The sequence below is a fragment of the Macadamia integrifolia genome, chromosome 3 (assembly GCF_013358625.1).
Source record: "Macadamia integrifolia cultivar HAES 741 chromosome 3, SCU_Mint_v3, whole genome shotgun sequence".
Lineage (NCBI taxonomy): Eukaryota > Viridiplantae > Streptophyta > Magnoliopsida > Proteales > Proteaceae > Macadamia > Macadamia integrifolia.
The window spans coordinates 7,818,615-7,833,722 of record NC_056559.1 but is presented as its reverse complement, the minus strand read 5'-3'; the positions used below and the strand labels follow the sequence as shown (position 1 = coordinate 7,833,722).

At 37.5% G+C, this 15,108-nt stretch overlaps 1 protein-coding gene across 1 annotated transcript; it reads right to left on the bottom strand.

Moving 5' to 3' along the window:
- Window positions 1–11,212: 11,212 nt before the first annotated feature.
- LOC122073772 lies at window positions 11,213–11,791 on the bottom strand. The gene has a single exon (XM_042638400.1). The coding sequence runs from the start codon at window positions 11,789–11,791 to the stop codon at window positions 11,213–11,215; it is 579 nt and encodes a 192-aa protein (XP_042494334.1).
- Window positions 11,792–15,108: the final 3,317 nt, after the last annotated feature.

Here is a 15,108-nt window from a genome sequence, read left to right as displayed (position 1 = left end):
CTTCGTCTAGAGATAGAAAGTATGTATATGTGCTCTTCGAGAGAAAGAAAGAGAAACTTGTTCAATCTTCAGAGCAGAAGGAAAGCTTAGACACAGAAATGGAACCAGAAAGAGACAGAGAATACAGACTAGAGAGTAAGTCGGTTCTCTGTGTATTTTAATAGGGGGTGTGGGAGACCATAGATGTGGTGGTGGGGTCGGTGAGTGGTGGCCGGTGGAGTAAGCGAAGCCGTCATTAATATTCCGGTTTTCGGGGATTCTTCGAGAGACGAAAATCCAAAAATGGATGAGAGACAAAACCTGAGAGGCATCAGCAATGACGCGGCATGAGTACAACTGTAGAAGCGTGGACCTACGCGTAGACTGACGGGCAAATGCGTTGGCGGCTTTACTCGGTTACTCTTCTATTCAATTATATCTCAATTTTGTCTTTTTCCTTGCTTTTTCCTTTGTTGGAGCTTTATTGGCTTGATGTGCAAGAAAGAAAGATAACGGAATGCGGGTCAGTTGCAACCGTACCGTAGTCTTTGACTTCGTATTCTTCAAAAGTGTGAATTTTAGCTGTATTGAGTCTCACTCCTCCATTTTCCCGTGAAGCTACACTATCCAAAAATCGTGTAGGCTTTGGATAGCTAAGACCATCTTCGGTATGTGCCCAAGTGTTTCCAACCAGATTCTCACTACATCGGTGGAAAGAGAGAATGATTGCTGTAGTTCGATTAAGGTGAATTAGGATCAACTCAGTCTAATTTGGTTTAATTAGGATCAATTGAACAATTATTTTCTGTGGTGACTGCATGGTGTAGTAAGCTTTATATGGTAGAAATTATCGAGGCATGTGCCTTGAGGTTATCTCGATCATCCGATATTCACCCCACTGCTACACTCACTACAGAAGATATTTTTACGGATCAATTAGGACCGGTTAAGTTGGGCCACATTGAATTTTGAGGACCTAGGATTAGGTTAGGTTAGAATTTTAATAAATTCAATCCAACCCGGCCTTGTTTCACCCTTAATATAAAAGTCTAACTTTTGGGAAATTTTGGTCCAACGTCTAAATTTAAAGGAGAAACAATCCACTCTCAGCCCCGAGGTATTGTAGGAGCCTGGGGCAGGGTAGTGTGGTCTTTTTCACTTCCATGTGTATGACATAGAAAAAACCAAACTGACAAGGGTTCTTTATTTTTCTAATTTAATTGTGTAATGGGAGAATCTGTGAGGTCATGTAGCCCCTATGTATGCAGTTACCCTTTAATTGATATTAGGGAAAAGATTTTATAATAAGCTATCGGGAGATGGTATGTTATCATGCATTCTCTCTCTTTCTATTTATTTTTCTAATATGAAATGACATCGTTGCCCTCCAATGTACACAACTATGTTGTCCCATCTTTCGTTTTTGGTAAAACCACATTAGTGCAGTTCTTTATGCCGCTAGCTCAAAGAAACCATCCTTTTATATTTATTTCATTTTAGGTGTTCTTAATAAGGTGGTTTTTTTATCTATCCTTTTTTTTTTCTAATTTAAAAAAAAAATGTATATATATATATATATATTTATGTTACTCTTCAATGACATATTCTTACTACTTTTTTATGTATTTTTAAATATTCTCTTAAATACGGTTTGAAATGACCTAATTATGTATCATATAAGTATATTTTATATTCACCTCTTAAAACTTATATTTCATTTTTAATGTCCACCTGAAAATCCTCAATCCCATAATGTAAGATCTTTGATGCATGTGATATTAATTTGGTGTGACTATATATGCACTTATAGAATAATTTAGTGCTTTAATTATTTGAAAGAAAGAGATAATTTAGAGAATTTGCACCTTATATTTTGGATGTCTATGGAAATACAATTAAATACAAACATTAAAGAGATAACGTAACATTAATAATTATATAATACATAGTTAAGTCATCTAAAGATATACTTAATATGAGGTAGATTTAAAACTGAAGTCAAAATGATGGAATATATATAAACAAAGCATAATCTGCACATTTTAAAATACTTAGTTAAGTCATCCCAACAATGGTTGTGTTGTTGGAGAAACAACTTTGAATGTAGATAAGAAATCAAATTGAACTATCAAACAATTTTGTATTTACATTTGGTTTACCTAATGTAAATAACGTTTTTTCTATTATGTGTGGAGAGTCCTCTCAGTGTACAGGTGGCCAATTCATATTTCTATTTATGGAATTACATTTTCATAAACAGTTTGATTTCAATTTCACTCTGAACCAAACTTTCGTTTTTTTTTTTTTTTCCTTTGTTGCACACTCTGAATCAAACCATTTAACCTGAATCTGAACCGTTTGATACCTTTACATGAACCAATCAAATGCCTGCAGCCTAATCTTAATACCCTCTATTAATCATGGTGGACATTCCTTAACATAAAAGACTTTTCTAATGCTTTATTTGAATGAATAGCATAAGCTGAGTAACTCGAGAAAGGAAAGACATAAAGCAATCGAAGCACTCATGAATAAAGATTACAATAAATAAATAGTTTAGGTAAGAATTGGAAAGTGGAAACTAAATGGAGTCTTCGGAGCACAAACGTGATAAATGTGAATGAAACCCAAAAGGACCTACCAAAAGTTAAATCCTGCGAAACCGAAAAGGTGAAAGGTTTACCGAATGCGAAAAGGAATGATCTAAAGAGGGTGGAGTTCTTTTATGACACAACAGACGTGGCAACGCATATATGATGGTCTGGAGTATCCCGCGATGTCTACCCACGTTTTAAGATCCATACCTGAATGATCTAGACTTCGAATATACACTACCACCCTTGTTGCGCCACAAAAGAGTGTGATCCACCGAATGACCATTGGAGGGGAGATCGTAAAAGCAAATGGGAAGCAAAAATGATTCGCTTAAATTGTGGTGTAGTGCAAGCATCCAAGCATAGTGGTTCGCTCCAGCAAAGTAGCTACAGGGTCGTGGGCTAGGCCTATCTCCATAGGCCTCTCGTCAGATTGTCGGGAAGTAGAAAATTATTCATCAATCAAGGCTGAAACTGATCTGATATTGATCCGAATCAACATGTATTGGATCATATTGGATAGAAATATTCTTGCTTTTCATTAAAAATCAGTTTTTTGTTATGTTTTTACCCTTTAGGCGTTACTTATGTATCAGAATAAGAACGGTCAAGATCAGGGATCGCTGAAGTTTGGTTCTTATGTAGGAACTTACTTTAGCTTATTTCACAGCCTTCTAACTGTTGGTGGCCACTTCTTTCAATATCCATATTTTGGGAAATATTCTCTAACTTCAGTTCCATTTTTTATGTGCATAGTTGTAAAGAATCTAATCCCCTATGATGTGTTTATGGGAATATGCTAATAGTGCTATTTTAGTGATTTTATTTCCTTCTTGTGATCATGATGTAATGAGTAACCAACTAACCATATTGTTTAATAGTTATATTTTTCTTGAGAAAAAAAAAAAAAAAATCAGGGATCGATTAAGAAAGATGATAATCCAATTGATTAATCTCAGAATTAATTGACTAACGATCCTCCTTCGTAAACTGTGCTCAACTGCATTTGAAAAGATCGAATAGCAAGCTTGGTTCGTCTGGTCGAAAATCTCTGCAATTTCTTAGTGGACCCAGATCTCGAAACCTCGATTCTTGACTTGTCATTGGAACTCGATTCTCGACTTCTCCCATACTGATAATATCCATCAAACCCACCCATAATCCCTAATCTGTGGTTGTTGTTCAGTTCCAAAACCGGAGATATCTGTAACTTCGTATTCGGTCGACCGTCCTTCAAACTCTGAGAAATCGCGGTGCTGGCTTTCACAGCGAGGGCTGCCATATCCGGAGCAGTGAGGCGATACCGTAGGGCGTAGGCGACTGGTGGGGAGGATGAAGGAGATCTGATTCGCCTGAAGTTCTTCTGAGGAACATAGGGCGGGAATGTAATCTTCGAATAAGAGGGAGTCGGAGTTGCAGAGGAAGCAAGAGGAGGTTTCAATTTCAAGGACCTGCGATACTGTAACGGGTATGGGATACTCACAGAGATTGCCATTAGCAGAGATGACTTTGGCCATAGATGGATTAGAGGAATAATCTGTGGCAGGGTATGAGGAGAAGCATGAACCCATCTCCAGAGTGTGTTTCGGAAAAATTAAAGGAAAGAGAGAGACCAAGTTGTACAGGAGAAAGAATCCACTGCTCGTACGATCACCTGGTCATACGAGTCAACGATCAACACGTGACCTACTTTCTGCCATTACAATGATAAAGAAGGGTATATCTAAGAACAAAAAGGACAGGTATTGATCGCTGACTCATACAACCAAGTGATCGTACGAGCAGCAAATCCATTCTCGTTGTACCGTATCCAGAGAAGTGGGAGGTTGTGTTTGTTTTTAAAAGGGTGGGAATTCAGGAGTGAGGTAGATACTTGGAAGAGGGCAACGCTACCTTTGGCATAGATACACACCGGTGTGAAAAATCATATTCATTTGCACTGAATACAAAAATACAAATGGGCCACCTAATGTATAGCTACGTCAAGTCAACCCTTCCATGCATTAATAAGCCAATCACTTATTGGTTCAATCTTAGGGCCCGTTTGATAACGTTTCTGCTGTTTCTGTTTCAAGAAACGACAGAAACAGAAATTTCCGTTTCTAGGAACAGAAACAGAATTTTGGGTGTTTGATAAACCTTGTTTCTTGAAACGTTTCTCTGTCTCTTCTTCTGCAAATAGGAAACCGACCCCTCTAGACTCCATTTCCAATTGACCCCCTGGTTTGTAAAATCCAGTTTTGATAATGAGTGTGCTAGTGTCCCTGTTGCTGTGGATTGAACAAAAAACTGAAATTTCAGACGCTCTAAGGTTGAGAAAGGGTAGAAATATCCCAAAGGATTTGATTGTTGAGAAAGGGTAGAAGTTTCCAATCTGTTCTGCTTTCTAAGATCTATGGTTGGGTAACTGATTTCTGGAAAGATGTTATATTCACAATCACACACTGATGGAAAAACAAACAAATAACATTTCGAGCATGGTCTAGTTGGGTTCATTCTTCCTCTAATTATATTAAATTTAAATACAAAAAAGGAGAATTTACATAACATGAGGCATTTTCACCACTATATCAGGGGTCAGATTACTTGCCGGCGGAAAATTACCCGATTTGGTGGCCATGAAATCGAACCCACCACTGGGAAAAGACGATGCAAGCTTTCCCAGGTTACCCCCAACAATCCAACCAGTTGAAGCATCCTCTTCAAAGAAATCCCCATCATCAAGCTTACTGGAAGGAGTAGGAGAGGTACCCAGAAGCAACTCAGAAGGGTTGTAGCTTCCAAGGGGCATGTCATCACCCATCGTAGGCCTACGAAGAGGCGACATGGAAACTTGAACTGGAACTACACAAGACTGATTGTGAAGAACCAAAGAAGATGAGAGGTTATTAGAGGTGTGGCGAAGTGGGGGTATCATGACAGGGGAAAGAGAGTTGCCGGTCGGTGAGATGTCGGAGACGGTGGTGATCGTAGTGATGCCAAGCTCCGTCTTCAATATCGATTTTTTGTGCCCCATTTTTGTTTCGAGAAACGAGCGAAACAAGTAAAACTTGTTTCGTCATTCATGTTTCTTAAAGCATAAATTGTTATAAATTTCAATTTATGTTTCAAGAAACAAGTGGAACAGAACACTTTTACCAAACGGTATTTATGCCGTTTCTTTGTTTCTGAGAACAAGAAAACACAGAAACACGTTTCTGGTAACGTTATCAAACAGGCCCTTAGTCTTCAACGCTGTAGCTACTATCATGGGTGGTGACCTTGAGGATCATTTTATGTTCTCATCAAAGAGACCAGGAAGATTGCCTTAAATTTTACGTTAGATAACTCATGGTTTTGTGTATGTCTTGTATGGATGTGTTTTTTTTTTTCTCCTTAAATTATCTTTCAACGGGAGAATAATCCTTGATTAATCATCTTCTGATGAGTTTAGAAATTTCAGATCCGAAAAGAAACCTGTCTCCCAGCCTTCGTCAGATTTATGATCTGATCGTCCACATGTCATAGGACACGTATCGGCATCTAAGACAACCTCCGCCAGATTCGCTCCCCACAAAAGATTTCTATCCGTCTCCACCCACATGTAATCCTTTTTCATTTCTCTCCACATTAACAAATTGATTTTAAATCGAAGTTTGATATGCTTGATATAGAATCTTTACAGAAAAAATATGATAACCCTGCAATTTTTGTCTTCTATCAATGCCGACAATACGACATTAGAGAAATTAAAAAATTGATTATGAAAATGCACTTCATTCATTAAATGTTTAATTGTTGAGCTCGTGATCAAATTGAATTTCTAAACTCACTCAACTTCAGTTCAATGAATTTATGTCATCAAGTTGGAGTGTTAATTGCTCAATTTAGATAAGTTCACCAAATTTTTTAATTTATCACTTTACGATATATTAATTTAATTTTTTTTTTCATTAATTTTATCTAGAAAAAAGACATATGGTTTATCCATCTATCCATGGAAGCCTTCATGTATAGACCTCTAGTGTCCCAAGGAAGAGTGACTACGAAAATGCAACCATAAAAAACGATAAGATATCAATTTTTTTATTCAATCTCATCTGTGAATGTATCCAGAACTTTGTTTTATCTTGTGACTTATATGCGCATAAAATTTGAGACCCAATTGATCTATCAAGTGGCAGCCATCAGGGTTGACTATCACATTGAGCCACCAAATCATTATTTATTATTGGAAAGATATATACAATTAAGTATCAGAATTGATTCCCCTAATTGATGGATAAATTTCATCGAGAAATATTTTAAAATTAGTAGGTTAATCGTGCTAGGGTGCTAGGAGACCAGCAATTACATCAATGAATAAAGATGTCTCTAATCCAGTGTTGCCTATGATAAATAAATGCTTGAAATAATAAAATATAGGGAAAAGAAATAAGATCAAGACCAAAAAAACTTCGATATTGGATATATGCTTGTGCAAGGTGGTTTACAGGAGAAATTCATGCATGCCTTAGAGCGGATCTATGGATGACCAAATAATAGAATATAATTATATATTCAAAGATCGAGTTTTCTTTCATTATAAATGAAGAAAGAATTCTTTCACCATAATTATATGAATATAAAAATTCTTGTATGGTCATAATTCATAAACAATAAAATGTGGAAATTAATGACAAACCTAATCCGTGGAAAAGGAATTCTTCATTCTTTATGGATGAAGGATAACTTAGTTTTATATTTAATTTAGGACAAATGGTCTCTCTGAGTGGTCTGGTATGTTTATGCTTCCAAACACTCATCTAATGCCTTAATTTTTATCTCCACAATTTCTTGGGGAAAGCGAAAATTCAGCTACATTTTATAACATAAAACAAAGGAGAGGAAGGAACACTAGAACATCTATAAAATACCTTCCACATTGTAATGATTGGATTGAGAATCTTCTACACATGAGAAATCAGATCGCATATTCGCATCCAAATGTGGGCGGTCTGATTCAATGAAAGTCAATTTCGAAACCCAAAAGTTTGAATAGGAATTCTTTTGACTTTTGAGTTTTGGGCAGTTATCCTTCTTTTAGTCGTTAATTGGTTTCCCATGAAAAAAAAATTAAGGTTACCCAAGTGTTGGCAACTAGTACCGGCTGCTTATAATGGTCACATCAGCACCATGCCCCACCACCACAATTGCCTCTGCGGAGGGTGCTATCACCACCACTCTTTTTGTCTTGACCTGAAAATGGATTAGGGTTAATTACACTGATTTCCCCTGTAGTTTAATAGAATTAAATAACAGTTTTAACTAAATAAATTGAAATAACAGTTTTATCCCCTGTACTTTTCTAATGCTTTAATTATTAATTTATTTCAATAATAACATCAGCTGAGGAAATCGAAAAAGGAGAGTTATAAAGCAAAGCATTCCTTAAATGATTCCAATAAATAAATAAATAAATAGTATATAGATTCGAATTGGAAAGAGGAAATTAAACGGAGTCTTCGGAGCAGAAACGTGATAAATGTGAACAAAACCCAAAAAGGTGAAAAGGTATACCCAACGCGAAAATAAGGCATTTTGTGGGAAGGAAGACCGTGGTAGACAAGGGAAGCAAAAAAGGTTAACTTTAATTGTCATCTAGTGCAAGCAAATGCTAAAAGAAAAAAAAAAAAAAAAAAACCATAAAATGGCCTTGCGAATGTAACTGTTTGCTTTACGATTCATCTAAACATATGGAATCTTTTGACTCCATGTGTATAACACACAATTATTGAAAAGAAAAACACAGGTGACATAAGGTGTCGAACACAATGGAATGGAAATTTCACTGAATGACATATGGTCTTGTCTTACATGTTATTGACAAGACCAATTGAGAAAAAGGGTGAGAAAACTCAATAATCTTGGAAATGGAATTGAAGTCTCCACAACCAAAAGACATGAATTCGTAGAACTTATCCTCGAGATAGTGTGACAAGCTTGATGGAGTGGAATAGCACATCAATTATAGATAACTCATTTTTTAAGACCCATCATGCCAAAGAATCTTCCTTGACAATCCACTCCCATTCCATACATTCATTAGATACAATTGTAGGGAGATGGGGAAAAACGTCATAGTATGCACATGGCCTAGCTATATTTGGAAGAACCCACTTTGAACATCATCTCATTGACATCGTCGACTTCGATGATTGGGGACCTTCCTATGGAGCTAAATCCTTTTGCAGTCGAGCATCCATCAGTGACTGCCAAATGGAGACCGAATTGAGATGTGCAATCTTAAAAAATCACTCGTACAAGTGAGGTCGTCAACGAAAGCCCTCTGGTGACATTATTCAGAAATTCAAGTTCTCCACCTTTCATGAATCCAATCATAGCACCATCCATCACCACAGACTTAAAATCAATGAGGAAGAAGCAAAGATCTCTTTATGATGTATCTAAATATATGGAATCTTTTGACTCTATATGAATAAGGGTAATTTACAATGCCACCCCTCAGAGAATGCCACTATTAGAGAGACATCCCTTGCATAATACCAAATTATGCTCATACCCCCTTACCTTCAACCTCTGTTAAGGAATATACCTTAAATGCTGACATCAGCTAGGTTATTTTTTTTTTAAATACTAAAATACCCTCATAATAAGTAAACTGCTAACGCACTAGCTAGCAGTTTTTGCTTGAAGAACAAGCGCCAATATGTCATATGGGTGTGTGAGTTGTATTGTATAGTGTTATGCTCATTTTGTACTCACCAATACCAACACGACATGAGGAACTCAGGCAAAGCGAGCAGGACATAATCGAACCATTGAACCAACTTTAGGGATCAAGGAAATTAACTAGGTTGAACCAACTTTGGGGATGAAGGAAATTAACCAGGACCAACTCAGGGTCTGGTCACCATCAAAACCACATTTGTAGGTCGACAACAGAGTGCCTGAGAACATCACTCGGAGAATTCTAGTTAAAGAAGGAAATTTATTCACCATCATGAGATTCACTCCCAATCAAACACAAAACCTCCAGCAGGTAACAGATCTTTCGTAAATGGAAAGATCATCTAAAAGGACTCCTAATCGATCCAAAAAGGAAGGGGAGTCCCACATCGATCGAGATATAGAAGGTTCATACGACTAATTGTTATCTATACACTCTCCAAATATAACTCCTACTATAGAAAAGACACTCTAACTATAAATATTCAAGTAAACCTCTCTTTCAAGGAATCAAAACTTATTCTACTTGGATCTACTGCTTGTAAAGAGATCTGACTTAGGCATCAGAGAGTCCTCTATCAGAACAATCCAACGCTCATTTTCTTTTGTTTCTCTTATGTTTGTTCTTCTGTGCAAGATGTACGGGAAGCCTAGGACGATTTCTTGCCACACATTTAATGTGTTTTCCCCCTCTCTCTATCATTCCCCCTACCACTATAGTCTACGTGAGTAAACTCCCATTGGGCAGTTCAATAGGATTTATTTAGAAAAAGAAAAAAAGGTAGTGCCAGCTTGAGTAGATATGGAAGGAGTAGGGATTGATGTAAAATCCTTTATATTTTCCTAGTTTATGTTTTATTCACTCTCTGCTCTCACACTCACAACCAGTTGCAAGGGGTCTTAGACTCTCAGGGTTTTAAAAATGGGAATCGATAGGTCGATTTGAAACCGGTTTAGATTGAAATCTACCAAGGCCAATTCAATTTCAATAAGCTGGATGATATCGATCTTGTATTGAAACTAAGGTTTAGGGGTTTTTCAATCGATTTCTATTGATTCTGGAATAGGTCAGGAGTTGGGACTAAATTCGGATCCCAATTTCGAGTTTTTAAACTGGTAGTTGTCTTTCTGGTGCCCACCAATGTGTTTCCTCCATCTTGGCTAGTTCCCCTGCACAAATGCACAATAGGTATGTTAGCATTCATTTGGGTTCGAAGGGTAAAGGGCAACCGAGGTAGGGGCGATTTGGCAGGGATGGAGTGGGGTAGAGTTGGGTGTGGGGAGAGAAAAGGTAGAGCTAGTGGGAGCCAACAATTGATGGAGGGAAGGGGAAAGGAAAGAGAGCCTACAATGGAGGGGGAGGCAAGAGGGATTGCTAAGCAGTGTTGGTGAGGGGGTGATACTCGACCAGTGAAGGAACATTAAGTGAAAAATGACACATCTCATCACCTAACCACACATGGATGTTAGAAATATATAACATGATAAGACAATAAGGGGGAGATCCACACTTTGTCCGTTTGTATTCGTTTCTCCCACAGGTTTCTTTCAGTTGCAGTTTCTCCATTCCATCACTAATTTCATTTTTGGAACATTTAACACTTCAACTTTCATAAAAGATGATAAATGAAATGAACTGAACAAATGAAGTGCTGCCTATAGCAACCATAAGTTGATAATTTACAAAATTTGGGATCGACTTTAAACAGAAATACCCATCCCTTTTAATAGATTAACAGATGTTCCACCCTCATATTTGGTGGAGAAATTAGCTAAACACTCTCCTTAGTACTGATCCGATTGATCCTCTCAAATGACCTCCAGATTCGGGACTTCACAGTCCAGAGAGAAAATAAAGGCATATCCTGCATCTATGTCGATTTTCTAGATCATGATTTTCTAGATGATGATCCGATTGATTAATTGCAGAATTAATCAACAATCGATCCTTCATAAATGGTGCTCAATCTCATTCGAAACGATCGAATAGCAAACATGGTTCGTCTTGAAGAATTTCTCTGCAATTTCCTAACAGACCCAGATCTCGAAACCTCGATTCTGGATTTATTGGAAGTCTTAAACCCATCATACTCATAATATCCATTAACTCCACCCTGACTGTTGTTCAGTTCCGAAACCGGAGATACCCGTATCTTCTTATTCCATCCACCGTTTTTCCTCAAACTCTGAGAAAGCGCCGTACTCGCTTTCACAGCGAGAGCGGCCATATCGGGAGCAGTGAGGCGATACTGTAAACGAGTGATGGGGAGGACGAAGTAGATCTGACCTGCCTGAAGTACTTCAATGGAATCTAGGGCGGGAATATAGTCGTCGAAGAAGAGACAGTCGGAGTTACAGAGGAAATACGAAGAGGAGGACTCGATTTGGAGGACTTGCGATACTGTGACGGGTATGGGATACTCACGGAGATTACCATTAGCAGAGATGACTTTGACTGTGGAGGGATCGGAGGAATAAGCAGTGGGGTAGGAGGAGAAGCATAAACCCATTTCCAGAGTAGTAGTCGAGAGAGAGAGAGAGAGAGAGAGAGAGACTTCGAGAAGGAGATAGAGAGAGAGTTGTAGTCTCCAAAGCAGAGAATAGAAACAGAGAGAGAAGACAATGAAGAGAGAAGGTTGGTGCGTGTCCTTTTAAAGGGTGAGGAGGGTAAGGTGGAGGTGCTTGGAAGAGGGGAAAAGGGATGGGGACATTTCGGAGTATGTTGATTTCTTTTTTCGGGGTTTCTTCGACAACGAAAAAGGTTTAGAGAGAGAGAGAGAGAGAGAGAGAGAGGCCTCAGCTCAGCAATGACGCGGGATCAGTACAAGTGTGGACGTACGCGTACAATAACGGGCTGATGCGTCGTTACTCTACATCTGTCGTTTATTTTCTCTCTCTAGTTTGACTTGTTAGAGCTTGGCTTGGTGTGGAAGAGAGAAAGATAATGGAGCGGGTCGAGACAGATCCAGTTTCGACCTTCGACCCTAGTTAGTAATTCGGCCGAATTATTCGGCCGAATAGAATAATTCCGAATTTTATGAAAATTTCTGACCGAATCTGAATAAAAAATAGAAATCGGAAAATTCGTATTTTTTTTAATTTGATTAAAAATGCGAAAAATTCGGACGAACCGACTTATAACCGAATTATTCGATTCACTTAAACCCATCTTAAAAAAAAAAAAAAATTAAAACCGCTTGAACCATCGAACAAAATAGGGTTTCTGGTCTCTTTCTCCCCAATTTTCCGCCTCAGTCTCAAACCCTTCTCTAGCACGGTAGCACCCAATGACTTCACAAGAGAGAGAACATAGATGCATATGCCTTCCTTGCAAGACCTCCGGTAGGTCAATGAGGAGTCCTTTTTGGCTGTGATCTTTTGCAACGCATCCAATACCATGAGACCACAGGTGGAGAGATCTAAAAAATAGGATCGAAGTAGGGTTTGTTGTTTGGATGGTCTGGGTTCCATCTATAGATCTTGAACTCCTTCTTTAACCACTTGGCCTTCGTCTTCTCTTGTAGCTAAACTAAATCATGGGCTTCTACTGCTAATTCTACAAGCTCTTGTGAGTTGTGAGTTGTGACACAGGGTGTTCTTCCAAGATTGGAAAGTTTTCAGGTTTTTTGAGCCCTCACTTGAATAAACCTGCAACCTTGTCATAGCTATGGTGAAACCAGCTTGGGGTGACATCGATCACTTGCCGATCAAAAAGGGAAAACTCACAAAATACAAACCTAGATAGAGATTAGTAGAGTAGACTGTAGAAAGATCTCCTTCTTAAAAGCTATCTAATCAGGAAGTCCAGTAATTCCATCACCTCTCTCTCTCTCTTTCTTTTGTAGATATCACTTTGTATGGGAACGAAGCCATGCTGCTTTGGGCACTGGGGAATTTAACACCTTCAAAGCTGACGCATGCAATATAAGCCACGTGTTTATATGGAGAAAACGTGTTAGAGAGTAGATCACCATAAGTCCATACCTCATGCATGGGTTGGGTCCAGTACTGACCATTTTAGGTCCATATTGAAGCCCATCCATTAAAATACATAATTACTCCAATAAGCCATGATATTGATACAACAAAAATAATATCCGAATTTTTTGTCCGATTTTTATTTTCGTAAACGAATAATTCTCAAATCCGAATCTGAATCCGATTTTTATTTTACCCATTTTTTTGACCGAACTCGTAAATTAATCAACCAAGTTATTCCGAATAATTCTCCATCCGAACAATTCCCGAATCCGAATTTGTTAACTAGGCCTTCGACTCCCTATTGGTGACTAGCGTGAAATTTAGCTGGAGTCGGCTTACTGCTCCATTTTTCCATGGAACTATATTCTCCACCCGATATGAAAGCCTAATTATAGGGGAAACTGACGTGGTCTTGTAATCTAACGGGAGAGTATCTACTGCCCCCAAAGTGTAGATTACGCGGCAGGGAACACCCAATGAATGTCTTTGAACAGGAATCATTTTAAGAGTAGAGAGATTTTTTCAAAATAGAAGAGGAGAGAGAAAAAGAAAAGTGTCAGCAGAGGCTATACTGCCGGATAACAATTATATGAATTAGGGAAATTTTCTAGCAGTCCACTAAAATCCTTAACATATATGGACAAAGTTTCCCTTGACTGCAATTGAAGTTCATCGCATGATCCAAGGGTGGAAGATCCTACTTCCCCAAATCAAGTGGCCCTGAGGATACATGGTCGAGAAAACTCGGTCCAACTATATTAGTTAAGTTTTTATTATGAAATATTTTCCTTTAATGAAGTGAACTTTCTTCTCCTTCTCCCTAAGATTTTTAAATTACCCATATTATTCTTACCAAAAAAAAAAAAAAAAAATACCCATATTATCCATTAAAGGCATATTGTTATATTATTATTATTATTTTTTTTTTTGTATCTATTTTTCACTTCACTGACAAATCTACCTCGTAAGTACATGTAATGAGATAACTAAACGACGTATTGTATGATTATTGATAATTAATTTATTATTATTTATTTTTATGTCTATAATTCATTTCACAATCATATGTAGATTCTTTAAATTTCTCACCAAATTAGTGAGCTAATGAAAGCATCAATTAATAGATAGTTAAATTAAATTAATACTAGATAAACTAAGAATGTTGTTAGATCAAACACTAAGAAATACGAAAAGTAAATAGACAATATTGTGTGCTACGTCCTCGGGTGAAGAAGAAGATGTTCACTATGCAGAATAGAGATTACACCCAAACAGCGACGAGAAAACTCGCCCTAAAACCTTAGCTCAAAAACCCCCATAAAATACAATGACTTTCTCAACAACACAACAGTACATTATATACTCTAAGTTGCGGACCAACCCCTCTGCTTCCATTATAGATCTCAAAAAATTTCTCATTTGGGTCGCCACCAAAATATGTCAAAGCTGATCAATCTTCTAAATGGGTCAAGAATTCAAGACAAAACTTAACAAATGTGCTATAAAATTGTGCGATGTACATCACATACATCATTAGAGGAGGTAGTTTTAAAAGTAAGAGGGGAAAAAAAAAATAATACTAAGAATATGGCATCAAAGGATAAATAGGTATTTTAAAACAGGGTACGAGTAGAAGTAAATATTTAATTAGTTTATTGAGGAGATGAGAATTTTTTTTTTGGCTCTCCCTCCCTAAAACCATTTTGCTATAGGTTTTGGAAATGGAAAACCACCTGGGTTCCACAGATTGAACCATCACCAAATATGACAGTGATACGGACATAGACTGTTGGATTTGGATATTCTTCTTTTCCTTCTTATTAATTAACTGTTAAATTTCTTTATT